This window comes from Podarcis raffonei, chromosome 8, assembly GCF_027172205.1.
Source record: "Podarcis raffonei isolate rPodRaf1 chromosome 8, rPodRaf1.pri, whole genome shotgun sequence".
Taxonomy (NCBI): domain Eukaryota; kingdom Metazoa; phylum Chordata; class Lepidosauria; order Squamata; family Lacertidae; genus Podarcis; species Podarcis raffonei.
Window position 1 is genome coordinate 3,305,313 of NC_070609.1, and position 25,938 is coordinate 3,331,250.

Consider the following 25,938-nt stretch of genomic DNA (forward strand, 5'->3'; position numbering starts at 1 on the left):
GGAGGGAGAAGAGAAGAGAGAGGAGCGTCTCCTTCAGAAGGCGGGCAGCACCAGAGTAGCTCAGGTTAGTGGGAGCAAGGGCTGTGACAGCAGAGGAGAGGAAAGGCAGGAGAGAGACCCAGACGTTGCAGGAAGACAGCGGGTTGCAAAGCGAGGGAGCGCTGCTCCGAGGAGGAAGGAAGGCCCGAGAAAGAGGAGACACAGCGACACGGCAGGGAGCAGAGCAAAGAGCCAGCCTCTGGAGGTCTCTACAGGGTGGGGCTTCTGCAGAAGAGCTTGGCTTCGCGGCTCAGAAGGTGCCCACTGCCCATCACACCATCAGCCACTCAGGGATGCTGGCAGTAAGACGCAAATCCCTTTTAAAAGCAAGAGGCGTCTTCACTTGCTGATGAGCTTGTGCTCCAGGGAAAAGGCACTTGCGGAGGGTCGGTCCTGGCTGGCCAGGGCTAGAGAGCCACAACCTACAAGGCAGGGGGTATGGGGAAACGTTACCTGAGCACCCCGGACGGGATCTGTGTCCGCTCGCGGGTACGTGTTAAAAGGCCGCCCGGTCTGCTGTGCCGTTTTCATGACCCCCTCGGAGATGGGGATATTTGGGGTCCGGATATTGGGTCCCGAAAGGGGCCGCTTTTCCCGGGGGGACTGTGGGCTGGTCTCCCCGGTGTAGGTCGATTTGGGTCTTTTGTCGGGGCCGTCCACACGCTCCCTTCTGACCACGCGCTCCGACGGCTCCTTCTCAGCAGCCGTCTCCCTCCTCCCGTCTCGCTCGTGCGGCCTGTGCCTGTGGTCCGAGAAGGGCTTGTGGTAGTCTGGAGGGGGCGGCCGGTGGTGAGGCTTGCCCGTGGGCTCCTGCCCCCGGGGGTGCTGTGTGGCTGTCCTGTCTTCCCGGCTCCTCTCCCGGCTCTGGTCCAGCTCGTTCCGGGAGCCATGGCGGTTCCGCTCCTTTAGCTCTTTGCCTCTGCTGCCCCCAGAGTCTTCCTCGGCGACGGCAGCATGGTAGTGATGGTGGTGGTGGTGGCGGGAGGGCCTAGCCAGGGCCTCGCTCAGGCCGTTCTCCTGGTAGAGCTGGTCGTGCCGAGGCGGGAAGGGGGGGCTGTCCCTGCGCAGGGAGTTGGAGCGCGACACGGACATGTTCTCAAACTCATCCAGCAGCCAGGCCAGGGAGCCGTCCTTGGCCGCCTTGTTCCCCCGCACGATGGTCTTTATGCGCGGGGCATGGAAAATGGAAGCGGCAGGGAGGGGAGGGAGAAAAAAGACAAACACAAACACAAAAGAAAATAAGGTGAGCAACACAAAAACAAAAAAGAAATTAAGGGGCTTGGTGGATGCCTGGCAGCTGGTCAGTTTTGGCACACACGCACACACAAAATGAAGCGTACAGAAGCATGTGGGCGTCGGGAGGGGGCGCTGTTGCTCACACACTGGAGAAGCAAGGCCTTTAAGGAAGCTGCTCTTAATTCTGAAGTAATTTCCCCATATACACCCATTCCATCCGTGCATTGAACCTTCCTTGAAAACCACAAATGCAGGCGATAACAACGCTTGACTCAAAAAGAAATGGCTTGAAGGAAACGGTAAAGCCTCTAGATTTGTTATCCGAAGGCACAAACCAAGATGCTATCTACGTAAAATGCATTGCCGTCATTTATGCTGCATCAGTCTGCAAAGCTCTGATTTCAGAGCCTTCCAATCACAGCATGGCCACCATCTCTTCCTCTTGCCAGAAAAAAAAGGGGGGGGGTTTGCAAGACCACACTCATGTGGCCTTCCACCGGTGGCCCAGGAAAAGGCTTACTCCTCCCTCACATATCAGGTACACATCCTCTGGGGTCAATGCAAGAACCTTTCCCTCCCCTCCCCTCTGCACCTGCCAAGCACTTCAAATGCAAAGCAACTTTCACATCCCACCTTTTCCACTGGCTTCCGAAGTGGAGATATGTTGCTTTGCTCCCCCCTCCCCTCCTCAAGGCCTGATCCTATACTTTTGCACCGGCTCTTATCACACTCTGCACAGCGCACAGATCGGTTGCATGCTGCAAGCAAGCAAGAGGACACAACAGCCAGGCCAGGCCAGGCATGCAGATTATTGTTTTTTCCCTTTCAAAACCAGACCCACACATCTGCTAGAACACTCTGAAGGACACCCTGCCAGACTGAAAACAGATTGCGGTGTCTGGAACCGAGACACCCAACCCCAAGCACACCACAATCCACCACAAGAAACTCCTGCAAGAGCGCTGAAGGATTTGGGAGGCAAGACCTGTGTGAGGCCTGCAGTACAGATCTGTGGGTGTTAGCAGGAGGGCTTCCCAGGATCGCTCCTTTCACTCACAAGGGCCCTTTCTGCCATGCTGATTTATTTAGAGCATTTGTACCTGTCTCTTCAGGTACAAGAGCGGCTTACATCCCATCAAAACAGGACAGTCCCTGCCCCACAGATTACAATCTCAAAGAAAAGACATTCAAGGAGAAGGGAACAAGGAGGGAGGAGGAAAAATCAAAACTCAGGCACCCGTTTCTAAACAGCCTTTTCTATACTGACCAGCAGGCACAGTTTAGGGGCAGGAAGTGCTTGATGGAGCTGGCCTTTCAGTAAAGCTGACCAAGTGAGAGCCCTGCTTCTTATCTCTCCTGCTGACTCAGTCTGGTGGAATGGCTGCCCCTAATGACAGTTGCAGGAGAGGAGGCCTGATGGAGCTACTTTTACATCGGAGGACTTTAAGAAAAAATTTCCAGCACCAACGTAACAGCCTTTGGCTCACACAGCATTTGAAATTTGCCAGGCGCATCTTGCACCTGGCTATCAGTCACTTGCAACCAAGGGAAGATACCCGGGCGCCAGGACGGTGCCTGACATCTCCACCATCTGGAGGTGCATGCCTGGGGGTCCTTGGGTCTTGCCTGTTTTTCGCACGCTAACAACACACCCTTTAGAATTCTATCAGTGATATTCTCTCTGCCAAATCAGAACAAATTTCAGGATCAAAAAGTCACATTGAAACATACAACTTTCAAGCTGCCTGGCCCCAAAATGGCAAACTAGGCATTCTGTGTCGGCGACTGTAACCCTGGTTTAAGGAGTCATTTGGCACCCAGCTTATATATCTGAGTTTTTAACACTGGTTTCTCAGACATGCAAATGGTGCAAGTCAACATTCAGTTATCTGTGACCTACTAGAACCAAGAACCTTCCTTATATTTGCAGCCTACATGCAACGCTTTATTCCCAGAACAAGCAGCGCTAAGGCTCCAGGAGCCTGATAGAAAGTCTCACACTCTGCCTTCAGAACGGCTCCTAAGCTCAAAGAGGCTGGTTGGTGAAGGAAAGGAGGAGACTAGACGAGTGGGCACACAAACTTCTGTTATTCCGCCTCTGCCAAAACAGGACCCGTAAGCCAGACGCTTAGCATGGGGACACCCGACTGCTGCCATGAATGTTCCTCCAGCCCAAATCCAAAGCAAGCGAGATGCTGCCATCTTCACTCTACCCTGGGAGGAAATGCGCAGATTCCTCAGATCAGGAGCTTGAAAAACGCTCTCCGCCAACAGCCGCACATGTGGGCCAAAGCAGCAACACAAATAAGCACCCACACCCACAGAGAAAAGTACAGCTTTCGGGTAATTGGCTCGGTGACTGTACAGTTATACAGGGGATTATGGCGGCGAGGATGCATTTATAAATAAATATTCCAGAAATGCACTCTTGCTCCTTGCTCCCTTGGATATGAAAACCTGACCTCAGCGCTTGCAGCCCTCCCAAGGATCCCTGATCTTTCTGCAAAGAGTGATTCTGTCCCAGTTTACACAATCAGCAGGCTTTTTTCGAGGACTGTACCACTTCAGGCTATGGTGGCAGGGGGTGGGGAGAGAGAGGAGAATGCTTCCCCCCTGCAAATAATTGCCTCTACACAGGAAGTTAGGAATATGAACCCTGTATATTTGAAGGAGCATCTCCACCCCCATCGTTCAGCCGGGACACTGAGGTCCAGCTCCGAGGGTCTTCTGGCGGTTCCCTCACTGTGAGAAGCAAAGTTACAGGGAACCAGGCAGAAGGGTTGGTTCAGTAGTGGCAACCGCCTTGTGGAACGCCCTCCCATCAGATGTCAAGGAAATAAAACAACTATTTGACTTTTAGAAGACATCTGAAGCCAGCCCTGCGTAGGGAAGTTTTTAATGGTTGGCACTTTATTGTGCTTTTAATATTTTCTTGGGAGCTGCTCAGAGTGGCTGGCGCAACCCAGTCAGATGGGTGGCATATAAATAATAAAATTATGATTATTACCAAGGCAGGGAGAAGAGCTTGCAGCCTAGCCTCCCCAACCTGCTACTCTTCTATATGTAACAGCGTCTATGTGCAAAACTTCAGTAGGAACCTTGCAGCCCGCAACGGCACCATTTTAGTCCATAATCCTGCAGACTGTATAAAAAGGGGCCGCACAGCATCACTGGAGGTGAGGACCTAAGACCCTAAGAGCGCCAAGGGGGCCCCACCTAGCCCAAAATCCTGTTCTCACAGTGGCCAACCAGATGCCCAAATGCAACACCACTCTCCTCGCTTGCAGTTGCCAGAATTTAAGGCGCATGCTGTCTCTGATTCTGGGGCAGGACGCAGAGCCAGCATGACTAGGAGCCATTCAGGGTCTTACCCCCCCCCCAACGAAAGGGAAGTGGCTGACGGAGATGGGAAAGAGAGGAGGGCCACATCTATAGTGCACCAGCGCACAAAATCCATGCACGCGCCCTTCTCCCCCGCTGAAGCCCTTTCGGTCAATGTGGGCCGTCCTCAATGAATGTGTTTAGTATGCCAAGAGCGGCTGCCTTTTGCCCCCAGCCTACACAATGCATAGCTCCAACTGTGGAACCTCTTTCATTGGAGAGATGTGTGAGCGCATAAAGATTTCCTTATCAGAGAGCGCTCAGGCTCATCTAGCCAGCTGGAAACGTCAAGAGGCAAAGATTCCCAAGAGGCGGGCTTGCCGGAGGGCGTGGGGTGGGGGGAAGAGAGGGAATGTGCTCATGGAAGAAAGAGAGATCAGAGCCGCAGGATCAGCATAGAATCACAGAACTGCAGAGTCGAAAGGGAGCCCCAGGGGCCATCTAGTCCAACCCCCTGCAATGCAGGGGTCTCAACTGAATCAGACACAAGAGAAGGCCATCCAACCTCTGCTTAAAAACCTCCAAGGAAGGAGAATCCATCATGACCTGATCAAACAAGGTCCAGATTCTGGGCCAAGAACACTCCTAAACCCTATAACGCGCCATTACACAAGCACACTTGGCACAAACTGGTTCTAGTCCAACGCGGCGCCCAAAGGGGCAGAACCAGAAGGTTTCTTCCACATGGGCATGTGGCGGCAAGAGGAGATCTATGAGGCAACGGGGAGTAGGGGAAGGCTGAGTGAAAGGGGGTCCCCGGAAAAGTGCAGGCTACAGACTAAGCGATGCAGGCTTTGCTCCCCGCGAGAGAAGCAGATGGTGTGTGTGGTTGGACTTGCTCAAGAGTTTCATCTGACAAAACCACACTGACGTTCACACAAGCCGTGCAGGAGCTGTGCCTGGTGTCAGAGAAATGCCCAAGTGCCGTGCGCTAACTGCTCCCACATGCATGGAAACTGCTCTCTCCACAATGGCAGGTGTTTTGTTGGATAAAGGGAAAAGGGAGATTCTAGTATCTAAAGTTGCATGGAAGAGGGGAGCAAGCCTGTTTTCTGCTGCTCCAGAGGGGACGGCCCAAACCAATGTGCTCAAACGACACATCAGGAAGAACACATCATGTGCTCAGACGATACTAAGCATCAGGAAGAACTTCCTGGTGGTAAGAGCTATTCGACAGTGGAACAGACTCTCCTTCGTTGGAGGTTTTCAAAGAGAAGCCGGGTGGCCATCTGCCAGAGATCCTTTAGCTGCAATTTCTGCATTGCAGGGGGCTGGACTAGATGACCCTTGGGGGTCTCTTCCAGCTCTACAGTTCTGCGTTTCCCAGAGCTGAACCTTCCACAGCAGGTTCTGTGCCTAAGCACAAAGAGCAAGAGGGAGAGGGATGGGCTTCTTAGCTCCAAATGCCGTTCCTGGACTCGCCAGGAAACGGCCTGAAGCAGCAATGCGCAGCGTGTTGCCTTGAATGAGTTTCTGAAGTGTCCTCCTGGGTAAACAAGAGGCAATTTGCAGAGGCCTGCAGATCCCACCCTGGGAGCCCGGCTCGTCGGAGGCGGCAACAGGGGCCCCTCCCCACTGCAGCTCCCAGAGCACCCCTGGGACAAGGCGCCTCGCCCTCCCCAAAAATGCAGCGCTGCGCCTCCAAGGGAAACAAGCAATCCCTGCAAAACTGCCGTGGCGTTTATTGGGAAGGCAGGGAGGGGTTGTTTAGTTCCCTAAACAAGGCACGTCCCAAATTCTGGGCAAATTAGGCTCCCCGGAGAGATGGGGCAGGATGACACCAGAAGCAGGGAAAGGTGTGGGTGAGTGGTCAAGGGGAAAGCAGGGAAGAGGCTTGGAAGAACAGCCAAGAAAGGGAACACCCAGCAAGATGGCTCTACTAGAATACTGCAGCTAGGGCAGGGGGCAGGGGGAGATTTGAGCTGGCACTTCCTATATACAGTGCTACCTCAGGTTACATACGCTTCAGGTTACATATGCTTCAGGTTACAGACTCCGCTAACCCAGAAATAATACCTCGGGTTAAGAACTTTCCTTCAGGATGAGAACAGAAAACGCACAGTGGCAGTGGGAGGCCCCATTAGCTAAAGTGGTGCTTAAGGTTAAGAACAGTTTCAGGTTAAGAATGGACCTCCGGAACAAATTAAGTACTTAACCCGAGGTACCACTGTATATATATGCTTTTTAACATATCATTTTCAACAGTAATTAAACATTCTTTTACATCTTATTCAATTTTTTTGACTTCCATCAGTCCTGTCTGAAAATTTTCCAATCTAATCTCTTAGTCTGCATTTCTTATTTTCCCTACGACATTTCAATCTCATAATCAATATCTCTATCTTTTTCCACTTTGTAACACTTCGTATATTTCTCCTTACAAAACTTCTTGTAGTCCTACTAGCGTAATTTGTTGATTACAGTTGCTCTTCAAATAATCCATATACAGTGGTACCTCGCAAGACGAAATTAATGCGTTCCGCGAGTTTTTTCTTCTTGCGAGTTTTTTGTCTTGCGAAGCACGGTTTCCCATAGGAATGCATTGAAAATCAATTAATGTGTTCCTATGGAAACCGCTTGCCGGGCTGGCGGTGCGGAGAAGGGCTTTTCTCCCCACCGCAAGCCTTCAGGACAGGTCCGGGAACAGAGGGGAAGGCGCGCTGCGCTTCTCCTCTGTTCCCGGAGCTTGCGGGGCTTGCGGTGAGGAGAAAGGCTTTCCTCCCCACCGCCAACATTCAGAACAGCATTCTGAATGTTGGCGGTGGGAAGGAAAACCCTCCTCCCACCGCAAGTCTTCAGGACAGGTCCGGGATCAGAGGGGAAGGCGCGTTGCAAACAGCCCCGCGAACAGCCATCCGAAGGCTGGCGCGGGGAGAAGGGCTCTCCGCCCCACCGCCAGCCTTCGGAGGAGCCTTCCGAAGCCTGGCGGGGGGAGGAGGTCTCTCCACCCCACCGCCAGCCTTCGGAGGAGGTCCGAGGACAGTGGGGAAGACGCGCTGCGCTTCCCCGCTGTCCCCAGAGATTTCCCTATGGGCTTTCATCTTGCGAAGGAAGCCCATAGGGAAATTCGTCTGGCGAAGCACCTCGAAAAACGGAAAACTCTTTCTTCTTGCGAGTTTTCCGTCTTGTGAGGCATTAGTCTTGTGAGGTACCACTGTACTTCTTCCAATCTTCTGTAAATCTCTGGTGAATCGCTGGCACTTCCAACAAGGTGGGGCTCTGGCTAAGAGGCAAATTCCCCTGCCATCAGCGCCTCCCGGACCCAAGCAGACCAGTCTCATCAAGCCCCACACCAGGCTGCAGCGGCAGGACTGGAACAACAGGTCTTTGGCTTTTATTCAGACCCAAGCCTTTCCCTCGCTTCTCTCCAGGAAGGCAACACGGGCTGAGTCACCCTCTGCTGAAATTACACGGAGGAGCAGCCTCTGCTGTGACCTGAAAGTCCCAAGCCACTTCCTCTGTGGTCAGGGGTGCGACAGGACTTCCGCCCCTACCTTGTACTTGGGGACAGGGGCAGCAAGCAGGTGGCGCCTGGACGTGCCAGCCAGCCGGCTTATTTAAAAGGACAACATCCACTTTGGGCTTACAGAAATAAATGCAAACTAAACCATGCACATGCCATTTTAAAATGCAATGTTGTTAGCAGAGCGACCAGGAGATAAACCACATACAAAACAGCTGGACACGCAAAAAGGCATTCCGATCGATTTTGGTATGAACGCTGAAGCCTCAGGGCCAGGTTCAAGGCCATGCAAGCATTCAGACCTAACCAAGTGTCACAGAATTGTAGAGTTGGAAGGAACCCCAGGGGTCATCTAGTCCAACCCTCAATCACACCTAAAGAACCCCTGACAGGTGGCCCTCCAACCTCTGCTTAAAAACCTCCCGTGAAGGAGAGCCCACCACTTCCTCCTGCCCTCTACCTGGCAGTACAATGATTTATTTAACTCTCCCCAATACACTTTGTTGTCCTTGAATCCTGCTAGCCCATAGAAAGCCAGACACTGATATCCTAATGCCTAAATGGATGCCTTCTCCATCAGCTAACCCTGACAGGGTTGCCTGTCACTATCTGCTCCTGGCCTGAACTAAAAGCTGAAGCAGGGCTCCCCTTGCTGCCTCCTTGGCTAAGTAAATAGACAAACACAGACATTCTCCTTACCGCTAAGGATGTTCATACTGGTAAGCTGTCGAGGGTGGGCTGGCTAGCAGGATGAGTCCCAAACCGGCACCCCATAGTACAGGAAGTGCAATAAATATCTTCCAGGAAAACCAGCCAGCAAACCCCTTCCCCCATCGGACACGAACCTTTAAAAGCCTGTCGGTTTCCAGATGTGGGTGAATCACTGTTGACTTGAGGACACAAACCACGTTGTTTTCAGGATCAAGTTCCTGACTTGCTAACACGCAGCGCTGTACCAACCCCCCTGCGCCCTCCAGCAGAAGGCATTTCGGCTCCTCCGCCTCAAGCTGAACCTCGTGATGCTTCTGAAAGAGCCAGGCGCTTCTGCCCCCAGAGGCCAACCCAGAGCTGCTTCACACACACACTGCATTTGACCCCTTGCCTGCTGCACTGGGACTCCACTCCCACGTCCAGATTTTGGCTCTGGCGTTCAGGCCTGGGTGTCCCGCAGCTCCGAAATGTGTCAGGCTTGCGGTCCACTCTCTCCCCCACCCGCCTCACCCTGGGAAAAAAATTAGCTGAGCTACAAACTCACTACATGCAGGACACATACACCGCCCCATTCCACAAATGGAAGGGGCCGTTCTATGCCTGAACCAAGCAGTCGTTCAGAGACGACATCTCATTTTGCATGCTTGGCAAGGGGAGCTTCTCGCGCTACACCCCAGAGACGGGGGTCCAAAACTCCAGTCACTCCTATGTCCAAGCACAGCACAAACGACAGACAGGATACCCGGTGGGTGAGGGTAGCAAACTTCTGACATGGACAGAAATCGAGTCCGACAGAATCCGCTCATTACTTCATCAGAAAGAAATTCAGGAAGCTGTTCTGATGTTACATTTAGTCTTGTGAACGCACCCCAAAGCCTTCAAGGTTACACTGCAACCGGAATCCATCACCCGGCTCAACTCACATGTCCAGGAGTTTTGCCAGATGGCAGCAAACTGCAGTCTTGGGAGACACGCTGAGTTCTCAAAAACCATTCCAACCTTATGGCTGGTGACAAAGTGGTGGGGTGAAATGACCCCAAGCTTACTTTGAGAGTCTCCTCTAGCGGTTTGAAGCTCTAGGTTCAGGATGTGTGTCCCCCTCTCCCTCCCCCCCCACCCCCAGACACTACTTACACAGCATCAAAAGGTCTACAGCTAGCACCTGTCCACATCAGAGCAGGCTGCAGCTGCAGCTACCAGCTGGCCATTTTATGGCTTACTCACTAAGCCAATGCTCAGAAGCACATTCCCATTCCGACAGAAATGTATGAAGTTCAGGTCCCATACGAGAGCAAAGCTAGTGCCATCTACCTTCTGAGAGCCAGACTGGACGGCTGTAATGCACACTGGATCCACCAACGGCTTCGGCCGCTTGGCCGACTCCTCGATGATGCCCTGCCATTGCCTCGGCAGCCCTATGAACTTCTGCTCCTGCTGGTCATAGCCCGTGTGGACCCGGTGCTCAAAGTTGGAGGGGGCGGAGATCTCAATGCGCTTCTTCTTCTTGCTGAACATGGTGATGTTGGCTAGCAGACCTGAAAGGAAACACAGAAGGCGGTTTAGAAAAACAGAAAGCGAGAGGAAATCATAGGAAAAGAAGAAAACAGGCATATAAGGGTCAGTATAAAGCTTTGGCTTGAAATCGAAAATGGGCAACAGCTTTGCAGAAACGTCCTACGTATGGGTCAGGCATTCACAGACATATAACAAACTAAAAGGGTGCAGAACTCAAACGCTCTCCTAGGACCAGGCTTCAGAAATGTTGGACTACAGCTCCCATCAGCCCCAGCCAGTGCAGCGCTTGTAGCCCCAAACATCTGGAAGGTACCAGGCTGTGGAAAGGATAAGCCTCAAGAACCCTCAAGCAAATGAAGCTCTGGCTTGTTGCAGGAGCTGGAAAAACGTCCCAGTCATTCCCTTCCTTTGCTCAAGACTGAAAACCACAGGAGAGGAGGGGTGCTCTTGTGCCCGGATCCTGCTTGCTGGTTTCCGCACAGGCATTAATTAGGCCACTGCCGGAACAGGATGCTGGACTAGATGGGCCATTGGCGTGACCCAGGACACTCTTATGTGCTCTCTCTTCTTTTGCAGTCGCTGCACAATGAAGAAACCGATCAAGGAGCTTGACAAAAATATTAAGAGAAAAGCAAGACAAGCCATTGGCATCCAAGCTCAAGTTCTGCAATACCACGGCCTAGGACCCTCGTACCTACAGGACCGCCTCTCCTGGTCTGCCCTGCAGAGGACCTTAAGGTCCATATATAGCAACACCCTAGAGATCCCGGGCACTAAGGAAATCAGATTAGCCTCAACCAGAGCCAGGGCCTTTTCAGTGATGGCTCCGGCCTGGTGGAACGCTCTGTCTCATGAGACCAGGGCCCTGCGGGATCTGATTTCTTTCCGCAGGGCCTGTTTGACAGAGTTGTTCCACCTGGCCTTTGGCTTGGGATCAGTTTGATTCCCTCCCCCCCTCTTTCTTTTTCCTTTCTCCTCCTGTGAAGAGGCTGCATCCTAATGTTTTACCATTGTATCTTAATCTTTTAAATTGTATTTTAATCAACTTGTTTTTATTATTGGTTGTTAGCCGCCCTGAGCCAGGTCTTGGCTGGGGAGGGCGGGGTATAAATAAAAATATGATGATGATGATGATGATGATGATGATGATGATGATTATTCCAATCGGCTGTTATCAGTTTGGCCTGTTTGTCCATCTAGTTCTGTACTTTCTCCTCTAGCTGGCGATGGCTCTCCAAGGCCTTGCGCTCAGAGAGAGGGAGAGGTTTTTCCCATTACCTGCTACTCAGGTCTTTTTAACTGGAGGCTCTGCCAGGGACTGAGTCTCAAACCTATTGCCTACAAAACTGGTGCTCTGCACTGACTTATAGTCCCTCCACACGAGAAAGAATAGAGCCACGAGGTCAGTAAGATTCGGGGCAAGACACCTTGCAGTATCACTGCTTCCAATGCCAGCAGCGTAATCACTGCAAACTTATTCCCAGTCACAACACTGGGAACCCTTGAATTCTGGCTACAAAGGACTACAGAGCTGGCTGGCTGTGAACCTTCCTCCAGCGATGGAACCAAAAGCCTTACACATTTGGAGAATCTACTCTCCTGGAGGAAGCGGAGACAACCAAAAAAAGTACACACAACTACATGAGAGCAAAGGAACAGCCCAGCACATGGCATGACAGAAGTATTTTTATTTATCTCATTTATTTAAAGCATTTGCAGGTTGCCTTTGTTGACATAAAACAGGGTGGAAAAAAAGCCTTCTCCAAGGGAAACCTTGGAGATCAATACAGCAGCACATCAAACATTCTCAGAGGGAACTCGAAGATACAAAAGCCACTTACGAGACAGACAAACAAAGTGTGTTTTGAAATGAGACTTTAGCCACGAGGATAAGGATCGGGTGGATACAAGTGAAGCTCTCTTTAATAGAGTCAGAGCAGGCAATGTGTACAGGTAGTGCTTTAAAAAACCCACAGGACTCCTGATGACATTCCCATGCTTCTTAAAATATCTCTTGGCCACCAGATGCGAGGAATAGGGAGGGGATGTGGATCAAGGAGATAAAAAACTACAGTGGGCACTCAGGTTACAGACGCTTCAGGTTACAGACTCTGCTAACCCAGAAATAGTACCTCAGGTTAAGAACTTTGCTTCAGGATGAGAACAGAAATCGTGCTCCGGCAGCACAGCGGCAGCGGGAGGTCCCATTAGCTAAAGTGGTACCTCAGGTTAAGAACAGTTTCAGGTTAAGAACGGACCTCCAGAACGAATTAAGTTCTTAACCCGAGGTACCACTGCACACAACTTTAAAAAGACATCTGGAGGCAGCCCTATATTGGAAAGTTTTTAAAGTTTGATGTTTTACTAGGTTTTTATATATGCTGTAAGCCGCCCAGAGTGGCTGGGTGGCGTATAATAATAGTAATAATAATGATGATGATAATAATAATGATAATAATAGTAATAATAATAATAATAATAGTTCTCCTGAGGAACTCTGAGAGCCGCCCCTTCCAGAGGCATCTGCCTGGCCACTGCCAGACTCCCCACAGCAAGCCAAATCTATTCTGAAAGTGGGGCAGGATCTTTCTTCTTTGCTCCACATGCCAGCCCGGTCCTTTCCCAGCGTCTGTCCTGCTTCTGCCTGCACACCCCTGCCTCAGCGCATCCTTGGGGAGAGCCTCCTCCTACTCGGAGAAACAGTTTTGTTTTGACTCATCTGTCCCACAGGTGCCTGAGCCCTTAATGACCCCAGAAAGCATTCCTAAAACTGACTGCAGTCGGAAGCGCTCAGCACTTTGTGGGATCAGATCTATGTCAATCCCGGCTGGCGGCTTAATCGCAAACACACAGACACATCCGGTTCTTATTGCACAATGACAGTGGCCCTCTCTTGAACCAGGGCAAGGGAGGAGTTCCAAACCACTTCCAAGAGACTCTGATCAGCGATGATGAAGAGAGCATCGCGTCACAACCTTTCCTGCACAATAGGATCACACTTTATGCATGGGTTTAGTTCCTAAGGTAAAGGTAAAGGGACCCCTGACCATTAGGTCCAGTCGTGGCCGACTCTGGGGTTGCGGCGCTCATCTCGCTTTACTGGCCGAGGGAGCCGGCGTCGAGCTTCCGGGTCATGTGGCCAGCATGACTAAGCCGCTTCTGGCGAACTAGAGCAGCACACAGAAACGCCATTTACCTTTCCGCTGGAGCAGTACCTATTTATCTACTTGCACTTTGACGTGCTTTCGAACTGCTAGGTTGGCAGGAGCAGGGACTGAGAAACGGGAGCTCACCCCGTCGCGGGGATTCGAACAGTCGACCTTCTGATCGGCAAGCCCTAAGCTTTTGGGTTTAACCCAAAGCGCCACCCGCGTTTGGTTCCTAGGGTATACCCAAATCCTTGGAGTTGCCCTGCAGCTAGCAGATGAGGGGCAGAGAGAAATCCCCTCACTCCCAGAGACCATGCACTGAGTGGGCCTTCTCAGCAAGAAATGTAGAGAGCTAAAAAGAGCTGCTTGCACCAGGAAACCCAAGAGGAACCAGAGTGAAAAGAGATTTTATGCTCTCTGACTTGCTTGGGGGGCAAGGCTTGCTCAGTGTCAGCTCAAGGAGACTGGGGTCCTCATGTGAGATCTTACGGAAACACAATGACCTCACAGCAGCGTTCCAGAGCCCGTGTGCTGAGTTCATCTTGCTCCCCAAGCAAGGTGGAGAGCTTAAAAGCTCCTTCTGCACCAGATAACCCCAAGCAGACCTGACACAAAGGAGCTTTTTTGCTTGGATCTAACTTACGCCGTTTCAACCAGCCTGCCTTCAATCGCGCCCAGTTGAAATCACACAAATGCACGCAGGGTGCGACTGTACTGCGCTAGACCCAAAAGCAGAGGGCGACACGGCAGAGAGACCGGAGGAAATCGGATTTTCCTGGGCTGCAAGGAAGCTTTGGCACCAGGGGAGATCTAAGCAGGTCTTCCCGAGCTGCTGTAAATAAGGAAAGGCCTGGCTTGTTTACATCCGTAGGATGGCGCATCCTTGAAAGACAAAGGCAGGACAAGAGAACAGGCAAACATTTTGCTCAAGGCAGACTGAAGAGCACTCGGGATCAGCACAAAGAAGATGGCTGAAGCGGTCAAAATGGTTATGTATTCCTGGTATCTCACCTGCTGCTCATCCACTGCCTTCCCTTCAACCAGGTAGCCTCAACCTCAACGGAGATTCAGACTTAATACCACTGACCAGAAGAGGCTGTGGGAGCTATTACCGTATTTTTCGCTCTATAAGACACACCAGACCATAGGACGCACCTAGTTTTTGGAGGAGGAAAACAAGAAAAAAAAATATTCTGAATCCCAGAAGCCAGAACAGCAAGAGGGATCTGGCTTCTGGGATAGCTGCGCGCAGCCTCTCCCGGGCAGCGGGATGAAGGCTCCCCCAAAAGCCGCGCTCCCTTTAAAGAGGGAGCGGAGTGTGTGTGTGGCTCTTGGGGGCTTTTCCCCGAGGAGGGAGAAGGGCAGCCCTTCTCCCTCCTCGGGGAAAAGCCCCCAAGAGCCGCACACACGCTCCACGCGGCTCTTTAAAAGGAGAGCTGAGCAGAGCCTCCCGCCTGCATTCGCTCCATAAGAAGCACACACATTTCCCCTTACTTTTTAGGAGGGGGGAAGTGCGTCTTATAGAGCGAAAAATACGGTAAGTGCCTTCCTATTCTGGGTCACACTTCTTTTTATACTAAATCAAGCCACCTTGTGGGTTGCCAGAACAAGGGAGAGCAGTGGCAAAAGTAGGTGCAGCAACATGTGACTTTTTCTCCATCCAGGGAAGCAAGAGGCATCACCAGAGTTCAGGTCTCAAGTAACCGCTTGACCAAAATAAAAGCATGGAGCAGAACGAAAACCAAAGCATGAATGATCTGCCCTGGTTGACATTTTCGCTTTCAAGTACAAAGCGAATGCACAGAAGCGGGTCAGATTTTCGTATCACAAAGGAGGGTGGGGGAGCAAGAGGAAGTCTGATCCTTTGGCAAAACTGAGCACAAAGGCATCTCAAGATTGCTGCAAAGGATTTCACTGAAGTTCTGCGAGTGCGCGAGTTGACTGTGAAGGGGTACAAGGCAGAAAATGGATTCAAATCTCTAATCCACAAAACACGGATCTGGAGTTCATGCCCCTTGCACGTACAAAGATCCCTCCTCACTCACCCCAACCGAGATTTTAAAGGCCAGAGGGCTTGACCTGCAGGCACCTCTCTGTCAAAGTTGCCTCAAACCATGTGTTGTGGCAAAAACAGATAAAACTGCAGCCAAAATTCCAGGAAGAAAACTGGTGCCGTCTTGAAATAGAAGCAGCACGACCAGGCAATTTTAAGAATGAAAAGTGTTTTTAATTTCTGAGGCCAAAAGGCAGGATATAAATGATTTTTAAAACCATTGGGACCTTACAACAAAATATTGCAGTACGGAATGCCTCTGCTAAGGGCTCCAGCCACTCCAGTCTATCCTCCATTATTTATTTAGGGAGGAACACACTTGTGTCCAATTCAAGATATATTGCATTTTTTAAATTTCTCCAGTGAAGTCTATGGGAAGCTCTCTCTTCTATCCCTGGGGACGCTGAGAAACAGCTTCTCAGTGTGAACCAGGAAGTAAGCTATGGCTCTTTCTATCCATAAGAAACATATGCACCATCTATACCACTGCATTTTAGCCCCCAGCTGTCCACCATGCAGTTGTCCGGTCATTCCCTTATCAATCTCTCAACATCCTGTGCCACTTGAGTTATGAGGGTCATTTTGAGTACCACTCCTATAAATTAATTTTTCTCTGTAGGCTTTTTGTACTTGTGTATACCTTGGGGTTAGGGACGCGGGTGGCGCTGTGGATTAAACCACAGAGCATAGGACTTGCCAATCAGAAGGTTGGTGGTTCGAATCCCCATGACGGGGTGAGCTCCCGTTGTTCGGTCCCTGCTCCTGCCAGCCTAGCAGTTCGAAAGCACATCAAAGTGCAAGTAGATAAATAGGTACCACTCCAGTGGGAAGGTAAACGGCGTTTCCGTGCACTGCTCTGGTTCGCCAGAAGCAGCTTAGTAATGCTGGCCACATGACCTGGAAGCTGTACACCGGTTTCCTCGGCCAGTAAAGCGAGATGAGCGCCGCAACCCCAGAGTCGTCCGCGACAGGACCTAATGGTCAGGGGTCCCTTTATCTTTACCTTTATACCTTGGGGTTACCCACAAGTCCGCAGGCACTTCTCTCACAATGTGGGCATTGTGGTTTTGGGTACATAAGCACAAGACTCCAGCCAGTATAACGCAGGATAAACACAACCTCTCCCCACTTCCTTCCATTTTGTGTTGAGTGGCCTGAGACAAGAAAACCCTCTTTCAAACTGAGAGCCAAGGTTTGCCGCACTGAACAGGTCAAGGTGGGATCTTTTGCAGGGTCAGTGTGGAAATGCGGTTGAAACGAGCAGGGCAAGTTTGGCAAAGTGCCTGACCCCAAAGCTGGGAAGGATCAGGAGTGACCTGGCATTGCCACCTCTGTGACTCCGATGCCCAGGTTGCCAGTGGCAACACACTGGCATCTAGCCAGCAGGAACAGTTCTGAGCCAGCCACTTTGCGATTCACGCAGGAACCATCTGGCGGACCTGCTCTGGATCTGAACTGGTGACCTACAAAAGTTTGCAGAAGCCTTTGATCCCCTTAGCAGATCCTTCAAGAGAAACCTCAGGCTTCCTTGGTGGGGCTGGAGATATGCCACGACCCCAGATGCACTGCTGGATCCAATTGGCTGCAGGGATGTCACCCCTTAAGCCAATTAAGGTACGTCGCAGCCGCCACGTAACATACCTGTGCCATACCTGCAAACCATGTTTCTCAGTCACAGCCTGGCAAATTAGAAATGAACTAATCACGGGTCCAGATGACGTCTACCTGAGAGCTCTTAAAATAATTCACATGCAGAATTGCTGGTGTAAAACTGCCAATAGCATGATGGCGTTCTACAAATTTTTGGTGCACACGGAGTAATGTGTTTTTGTTCTGGTTGCCAGACCGCAAAAGGGATGTTGTGGAGCTGGAAAAGATTCAGAAAAGGGCAACCAAAATGATCAAGGGGGCGAAGCAACTCCCATCTGAGGAAAGGTCACAACATTTGGAGCGGGGACATAATATTAAAACCCAACAGGGTGATCCAAGGAAGCTGAATACTGAAAGATTCAGGGCAGACAAAATAAAGTACTTCTTCACTTGGGCAAGTTAAAAAGGGGATTAGAGCAATTCATGGTGAACTTGAGTAATAAGCTATAGAAAGCCCTCTTTCTTCTCATGGTCCCTCTTTCCCTTTCAATCATGAACAAGGGGAGGGCACCCAAAGGTTCTGATTTTAAGTCTGCAGCAAAACTTTCCCTCAAAGGAAGAAGTGGCTCGTTTTCCTAAGGACAAACCATGTCTTGCCCTTGTGTCTGAAGTGAGCCTCTGGGTAGGTAGCCCTTTCTTTGACCCCATGTTACAAGTTAAATAGAGGGCATATGGCTAGCTGTACACCAGAAGAGCCTGCTGGATCAGGCCAATGGCCCATCTAGTCCAGCATCCTGTTCTCACAGTGGCCAACCAGATGCCCGTGGGAAACTTGCAAGCAGGATCTGAGCCCAAGAGCAGTCCTCCTCCTCCTCTTGTACCTTCTTGGAACTTGGGTAAAGGGAAAAGGCCTTGTGAATTCCTGCATTGGAGAATCAAGCATACAGTGGTACCTCCAGTTGTGGACGGGATCCGTTCCAGAGCTCTGGTCGGATCCCAAGGTTTCCGCAACCCGAGGTGCCTGTTCTGCGCACAGTGCGATAGAGCACTTCTGCGCATGCATGCATGGCGAAACCCAGAAATATAGTTCCGGGTTTGCCTCGTGCATATCCCAAAAGATAAGTAACAAGAGGGGCACGTAAGTAGAGGTACCACTGTACAGTGAGTGGTACCTCGGGTTAAGTACTTAATTCGTTCCGGAGGTCTGTTCTTAACCTGAAACTGTTCTTAACCTGAAGCACCACTTTAGCTAATGGGGCCTCCTGCTGCCACCGCGCCGCCGGAGCACGATTTCTGTTCTCATCCTGAAGCAAAGTTCTTAACCTGAAGCACTATTTCTGGGTTAGCGGAGTGTGTAACCTGAAGCGTATGTAACCTGAAGCGTATGTAACCCGAGGTACCACTGTAATAGGAAGCAGCAGGAACTGCAGCAAGACCAAAAGGTTAACACACTGGGCATCGTGCTGATTTACTATCTCCTGATTATATAGGGCTGGGGTGAAGAACAGATCTTCATCAAAGTTCAAGGCGGCCGGCAAACTTTCCAACCCAAAGAGATGGTTCTTCCAACTTCCTGCACAGCGGAAGAAACACCCCTTGGAATCAACAGCTTGCAATGCTTTATTAGCTGGCCAGACAAGATATAATTTCATGTACTTTTTGCCTCTTGCTCTGCAGAACCAACAACCTCACCTTGCTACCCGGAAGCAAGCATACCCGAATTGCCAATATCCTGTAATTGGCAGTCTTGAGGATATTGCTAATCAGAGCAAGAATATGAGCACTTAATCCATATTAACAAACAATAGCAATTTCATAAGGAGGATGTTTGTTTGTGGCCTGCCCATAATCTGTTCAGGTTGCCAGACGGGCACCACCCATCTACAGGTCTGGAAGAGGCCCATGTCCCTGGCTCGCCCAGCCTTTTGATGTGAGCACCAAAGGTGTCAGCAGTCTTGTACAGGAACAAATGCTAGACATTTGGGGCAGGTCCCTAGAAATGTCCTGAACATTCCAGACTGCTGATCCCAGAGCCAAATCGAGATCCTGGAATAGCACCAGTTGTTTCACACTCCCTGTTGCAAAGGGGTGGCAGTGGCAATAGGCCTAGAGGGCACCCTCCATTTTGCAGGATGGTGAGGGAGACCTGGCTCACTATATCTCTTCCCAACCTCAAGCGGATCTCCTGCAAAATCAGATGCAGAAGGGGGCGAACAAACACTCTGCTGGAGAATGAAAATTCAAAACTCTTCACCAACACAACAGCCAAGTTGTGCATCTCGAAGAAAAGGTGCAAATTAAGCCAATTAGCAAATTAAGTTAAACTGACATAATTTCCTCAGCTTCTACTAGCCACTGGGGTGGGGAAGACCTATCCTAATCCTCAATTTCTTAACTGGAAAGTTTCACCTCTGGCTACTGAATCATCCCCAGACATATTAGTGACCCCTGAAATTTGCTGCCCTCCAACAAATATCAATGTATGCGCTAGAACAGCCAGCAGGATGGCAACCATATATTCTCACAGAGAAATCTGAAAGAACAGGGGAGCGGATGAGTCTTGTTAAAAGATGCCTTTTTGTGCGCTATAGCCATTTTGCTTCCTGGGTTGCTAAATTAAAGAACGCATATGGGATAAAAGCCTTCCAAGTGGAGTCAGTAACCACTTCCTCCTCCTATTTCTGTGCAGCCGCCGTCCAGTTTCCAATGACACATTGCAGCAGGATCAGCCACTAAACAGCAGAAGGCTTGCAAAAGCTGCTTTGAAGACAGCACCAACTCGATCTCCGAGGGCTGAGCTTGCACTTCTCAGGTCCCTTGTGCTTCTTCTGTGGCATTCTGCTTTTTCCACACCCTGAAAACCACCAGAATCATAAAGCGCTTCCCTGACAAAGAGCTCCCAAGCCACGTCTCTCCAACACTCCTTCCTTCCATCCAGCGCAGCCCAAGAGCGAAGACAGCCCACTGTGCAGCTAACTCTCAGCCAAAGCCAACTCCCAGCTTCACTCCTGCTCTCCTCTTGTGGTGTTGAGAATTTGATGCCTTAATTTGTCCCAGAAAACAAGAAACAGTGCTATCTCTGAACCGCAACAGAGGAATAGTGCCTCCTCAACAAATAGCACAATCTTCACCATGCCTACTAAGAACTAAGTCCTACTGAATTCAACGGGGCTTACTCTCAGGTAAGCGGAGTTAGGATTGCAACCTTAAGCTCTAAGAAGTGCCAAAGCTGCCCAACTGCGGGCCGACAGCAAGACCACAAAGAGGAATTACTATACCAGCTTTCGGCCGAACACAGATCTTCACCAGGCAAAAAGAACTGACAAACTCCAGACCACGCCAGTTGCAACTTCTAAGAGATACAGCATCTGAGCCACCCGAGAAAGATGCACACCCTCCTTCCCTTCCCTGGTAATGATTACGGGAGCACAGCTCAAGAATTTCCAGGCGGGTGGCCGCGTTTAGTCACAGCTAAGGAAGAAGAAACTACAAAGAGGATTGCAGAGAAGTTTCGCTACGGAGAGATCTGGACAAACCCAGAAAAAAAAAAAGGCTCTGAGTGTTACTGGTGCTGAACAAAGCAGTGAAGATGGAGCCAGACTTACAATCCCATTCCTCCTCGTGAGACTTCATCTTGGTTTGCTCGGCGCTCCTCCACAGGCTGCAGCGTCAAAATGGGAGTAACCAAGACTAAGCTCCTGTTTATGACTTTTTGGCCCATCCTCTGTTCAATTAAATGGCTGGTGACCCCTCCCTTCTCCTCAGTCCATTGGCTGGGTGGAAGTTTCCTTACATCTGCTGCTTGGGAGCACAAACCCTGGCAGGCCGTCTCAAGGGCCACTCCCAGAGACCACCAAAGAGCTCAGAAGCCTCTTGCACACACCTTAAAGAAGTGTTTTCCAGGCCCAGAACTAACCTTCAACACCAAGGGGCTACGTGATCTGTTTTGTGCCTCGCAAAAATAATGCATCCCTACTAGCTTCCAGGCTCCACTCAGCTCTGATGTGGCAAAAATGTGTTTGGGTTGAACACATGTCCCTTTCTGCACCCCACCCTCAATTCAACAGAACACGACCACCTTTGCCCTTGTTCTTAAAATCACTAGCACTGGCATAGCACAGTGCCCCTTGGGGCAGTGAAATTATGGGGGGGGGCTTTGCTAAGAAGCAAGGGGGGGTACTGAAGTAGATTATCAGACTTTGAAGTTGGCATCACTGGATCAACTGTGTTTAATTAAATAAACCAAGTAGTTTTAATAGGGTTTTTAATAAATGTGCAATTAATTGTCTGCATTTTGAATTTTTTTGTGTCCTTATCCTTCTTAGTGGGTCATGCATAATATTTTTTTTATACAGTAGGGGCCCTGGGGAGTTTATGGAACCAAGGAGGCGGGGCCCCGAAATGGGAACTGCTGGCACGTAGGGAAAAGAGTACAGCGAGAGCACCTACCTGTTGTCAACATACCACATCAGCTCCTACCTACTTTTAAAAACAGCCTTCCCCAACTTGGTGCCCTCCAGATGTTTAGGACGCATCTCCCATCTTCATCAGCCAGCTGGGACCAATGGGAGTCAAGAGTGCAGAACATCAGGAGGACTCCAGGTTGGGGAAGACTTGCTGCAGAAGCTTCCTGCTGACAGTGACTATTGTCCTGCTGGCCAGAAGCATTCCCCCACCCCAACACACACACACACACACACACAGAGAGAGAGAGAGAGAGAGAGAGAGAGAGAGACAGACAGACAGACAGACAGACAGACAGAGAATAGCAGCCGCTCCCAGTATGGAGTGCAAAAAGGGAAGCCCAGAAGCGAACAGGGAACAATTACAGCAAGAGGATTAAGTGGAGCTTCTTCTTTGGTAGTGGTTACTGATTACTGCAGTGTAGAGCCCGATTAATGCAGTTACTCAAAAAGCAAGGAAGGTAACTGCAAATATCCTCGCAGTATTGTTGGATTTTACTTCTGTGCCCGTTTTACTTTTAGATCTAACATTACACGTTCTTGCATTTTACGGTTTTAACCTCTGTCCTGTGAGCCGCCCAGGGAGCTTTGGCTCTTGGGCAGAACAGAAACGGAAACATATGCCTACATTTGCAATGGGGACCTTATATGAAGCTGCTGTCCACAAATGCAAAGCACTAGGCCTGAACTGTCTGCTCTGAAGAGCAGCAGATCTCCATGATCCCAAATCGAGGGAGAACTTCCCAGTTCTGCTCACCAAGTACCTCTTGGTTGGAGCTTGCTCTGGATTAGACATGGGACCTTCTGCATGCACCGGAACTGGGATGTGGGTCTTGCAACCGGAGTCAAGGGAGCTTTCTTAGGCTTTCCTAATACTCTAAGCAGCCTAGAGTTGGGGAGGGGTGTGCGCAGAAAACAACTGCAGGTAACTTCACTTTCCCCCAGAGCTGGGCAACGGAGGGAATATTATTTATTGTGTCTGTCAGTCGCTTAAATAAACGGAAAGCCTCAAAGCAGCAAAAGACAAGTACACAAGCTGGCCACAACTCAGCAAATCACCATTTCTAACGTTTTCTACCTGTCCTTCAAACATAGCCAACACCTCTCTCAGCACCTTGCAATTAAAATAACCTGTTTACATGAATGAGACATGAGCACCCAGGATCAAAGAGAAATTAGCCAGTGTGGTGTAGCGGTTCGTGTGTTGAACTGGGACATGGTTGTAAAGGTAAAGGTAAAGGTAAAGGGACCCCTGACCATTACGTCCAGTCGTGGCCGACTCTGGGGTTGTGGCGCTCATCTCACTTTACTGGCTGAGGGAGCCGGCGTACAGCTTCCAGGTCATGTGGCCAGCATGACTAACCGTTTACCTTCCCGCCATTTACCTTCCCGCCGGAGCGGTACCTATTTATCTACTTGCACTTTGACGTGCTTTCGAACTGCTAGGTTGGCAGGAGCAGGGACCGAGCAATGGGAGCACACACCATCGCGGGGATTCGAACCGCCGACCTTCTGATCGGCAAGTCCTAGGCTCTGTGGTTTTACCCACAGCGCCACCCGCGTCCCTTGGGACATGGTTGACCAGGGTTCAAATCCCGTCAGCCATGAAGCTCTCACCGGGCGACGCTGGGCCATTCACACTGCCTCTCAGCCTAACCTACCTCACAGGGTTGTTGTGGTGATTAAAGGAGGAGGGCGAGAGCCATGTGCGCCACTCTTGAGCTTCTGGGAGAAGGAAGTGGGATAGCAAGGCAATGAATAAATAACAAGTAGCCACAAACTAAAAATACTAGCTATGTGCAACGCCCCCCCCAGTGTTACCTGCCATGGGGCTTCAGCGAGACCTACCTGGTGCTGCCCATGCCTGCAGCGCTCCTCTTGAACCCGTTCACACACACACACACCCAATCTCTGGTCATGTGACCACCATTTGGGCCCAATGAAACTCGCTCTACTGGCCCCCTGTTGACCCAGACAAATGGCAAAGGGAAAACATCGCTTGGGGGCCCCTTTGTACTGTGGGAAAAGCCAGGAAGGAACCACACCACTACCCCTTAAGGAGTGTATTAGCAATTTCACACCATTTGCATGGTGTTCCCCACATGTGCTGTCTAAACAAAGACTGAATTGTATCTGGAAGTGAAAGGAAGCCTTCGGCCACTCCTGCCACAAGATCAACATATGAAGCATGAGGGGGAAAGACAAAGACAAGTCTATTATCTGTTTGCATGCCCAGCCCACCTCTCTTATAACCCTTCCGCCGCCACATGCTCCCCGATGTTTCTGCGCATCATTCTGGAGGGGTGACCTAATGTAACAAAGCAATCCAGGATCGGAAAGGGGTGTCCTCCCTTCTCCCGTCCCTCCGGCCCATCCCAGTCGATTGGCAGAGGATCCATGAGGGAATCTGGCCTGCTGGAGCTCCACAGAAGAGTTCTGGCTACGTTTGCCCTCAAGTCCCACCGCTGGCTGACCCCAGCAGATCACAAGACTTGCTTTGAAAACATGCTTATGTGGGTCTTTACGAGAAGAACTAAATAGCACACAGGGGAGTTTTTAATGTTTGATGTATTATAGTATTTTAATATTTTTTTGGAAGCCGCCCAGAGTGGCTGGGGAAGCCCAGCCAGATGGGCGGGGTATAAATAATAAATTATTATTATTATTATTATTATTATTATTATTATCCACATTCATGCTTCAGAAACACAGCATTTATTTGCTGCCTTTGTGGAAAGTGGGCTGGTTCCCGTTTCCCTGGCTTTTCCGCCTGCCTGTGCACTAGGAGCAGGGATGGATCTTGCTGGACTACACTTCCCATAATCCCCGACCGCTGGCCACGCTGGCTGGGGCCAATGGAAATCAGAGTTCAGCAACTTGTGAATAGCTGTGATTCCTGCACTGCAGGGGGTTGGACTAGATGGCCCTTGGGGTACCCTTCCAACCCTACAAATCTATCATTCTAGAGCTGATCTTGTTTACGGCACTATTGCAAAGGAGCACTGTTTTCCTCTTCAGTCCACCTTGAGCAGGCAGAGGCAAACTCAGCCCTCCAGATGTTTTGGGACTACAACTCCCATCATCCCTGTTAGCTAGGGATGATGGGAGTTGTAGTCCCAAAACAGCTGGAGGGCCGAGTTTGCCTAAGCTTGAGCATATTCTTCCCTTTGAAGTTGAGGCACCCAGTATCATGGTGATGTCAGTTGACTGGCAGGTGGACAGACCCACCCACCCATCAAAAGGGGTCGGGGTTAGGGGAAGATCAGGATCCACCCTGTAGCCCAGGTTTCCCTATGTGATTTAAGATTAAAGCTCCAGGCAAAATCAGATCCCTCCACTCTCCACTTTCGGATGAGCCCAGCTCTCACAGGAATTCCACAAAAGGAGCAGGAGAGAATCGTATCAGAAATGCCCGGAGGCTGATGAAAATGTAGATTGCCAGAGCCTGTCGGAAGAGGACAGTAACACACCCAGGCAATGGCCAGTGTGAAGGAAAATTCCTCCTGACTCCAGATGCTGATGGGTCAGAAAATGCAATAAACTACATTATAAAATGGATTTTTTTTAAAAAAAAAAGCTTAAGCAAAAGAAATGCAATAATATTTTCGGTCTCCAGGTGATGCTGGAAATATCCCAATCACTGAATTCCTTTGACACATTCAGTCTGCTTTGCAATCCTGATGAGATTAACCCCTGCATTGACTCTGGTGTTCCGTTCATTAAAAGGGGAGAAATTCTCCAAGTTTTCCACTAAAAGGAGACACACAGTTTCTACTGCAGAAAAAGTAGGCTGTGGTACCTCGGTTTACGAATTACAGTGGTACCTCAGTTTGCGAATTTAATCCACTCCGGAAGTCCATTCTTAAACTAAAACCGTTCTTAAACCAAGGCGCGCTTTCCCTAATGAGGCCTCCCGCCGCCGGTGCCCTTCCACCGTGCGGATTCCGTTCTTAGGTAAAGTTCACAAACCGGGACACTGCTTCCAGTTTTGCGGAGTTCATAAACCAAATCGTTCGTAAACAGGACTGCTCTTAAACCGAACTACCACTGTACTTGCTGCCTGGTGAATATGGGTTAGCCAATAGCGATCCTTCCAGAACATAAGGTAAAAATAATTAATTTAGAATATTTTTACTTCAGCTCACTCATCTTACTTGTTGCATTTGATTATTCTATGACTTAAAGAGATATTTCTGACATACTGTAAAACAATTTTCTTGCTGTGCATTGAGAACATATTGTTGTTGTTGGCATCCGTCTGTCTTGAGAGACAACGGAGTGTGCCTCTGGGGGTGAAGTCAAACTGCTGCGTTAGCAGCACTGAAATGACTTCCCCGG

At 50.2% G+C, this 25,938-nt stretch overlaps 1 protein-coding gene across 7 annotated transcripts in view; it reads right to left on the reverse strand.

The window, feature by feature from the left end:
• Positions 1-25,938, reverse strand: part of PAK4 (p21 (RAC1) activated kinase 4) — a 78,080-nt gene that overhangs the window by 16,507 nt on the left and 35,635 nt on the right. For 4 of the 7 annotated variants that reach the window (XM_053397655.1, XM_053397654.1, XM_053397658.1 and 1 more), the window contains 2 exons: positions 10,142-10,365; positions 493-1,200 (listed from right to left, as the gene is read on the reverse strand). In XM_053397655.1, the coding sequence (XP_053253630.1) occupies positions 493-1,200; positions 10,142-10,365 (932 nt within the window). Of the gene's footprint in view, positions 1-492; positions 1,201-10,141; positions 10,366-20,415; positions 20,523-20,742; positions 21,025-25,938 lie in introns of those variants that run through there. The other 3 variants (XM_053397656.1, XM_053397661.1, XM_053397660.1) reach the window with 3 other exon arrangements.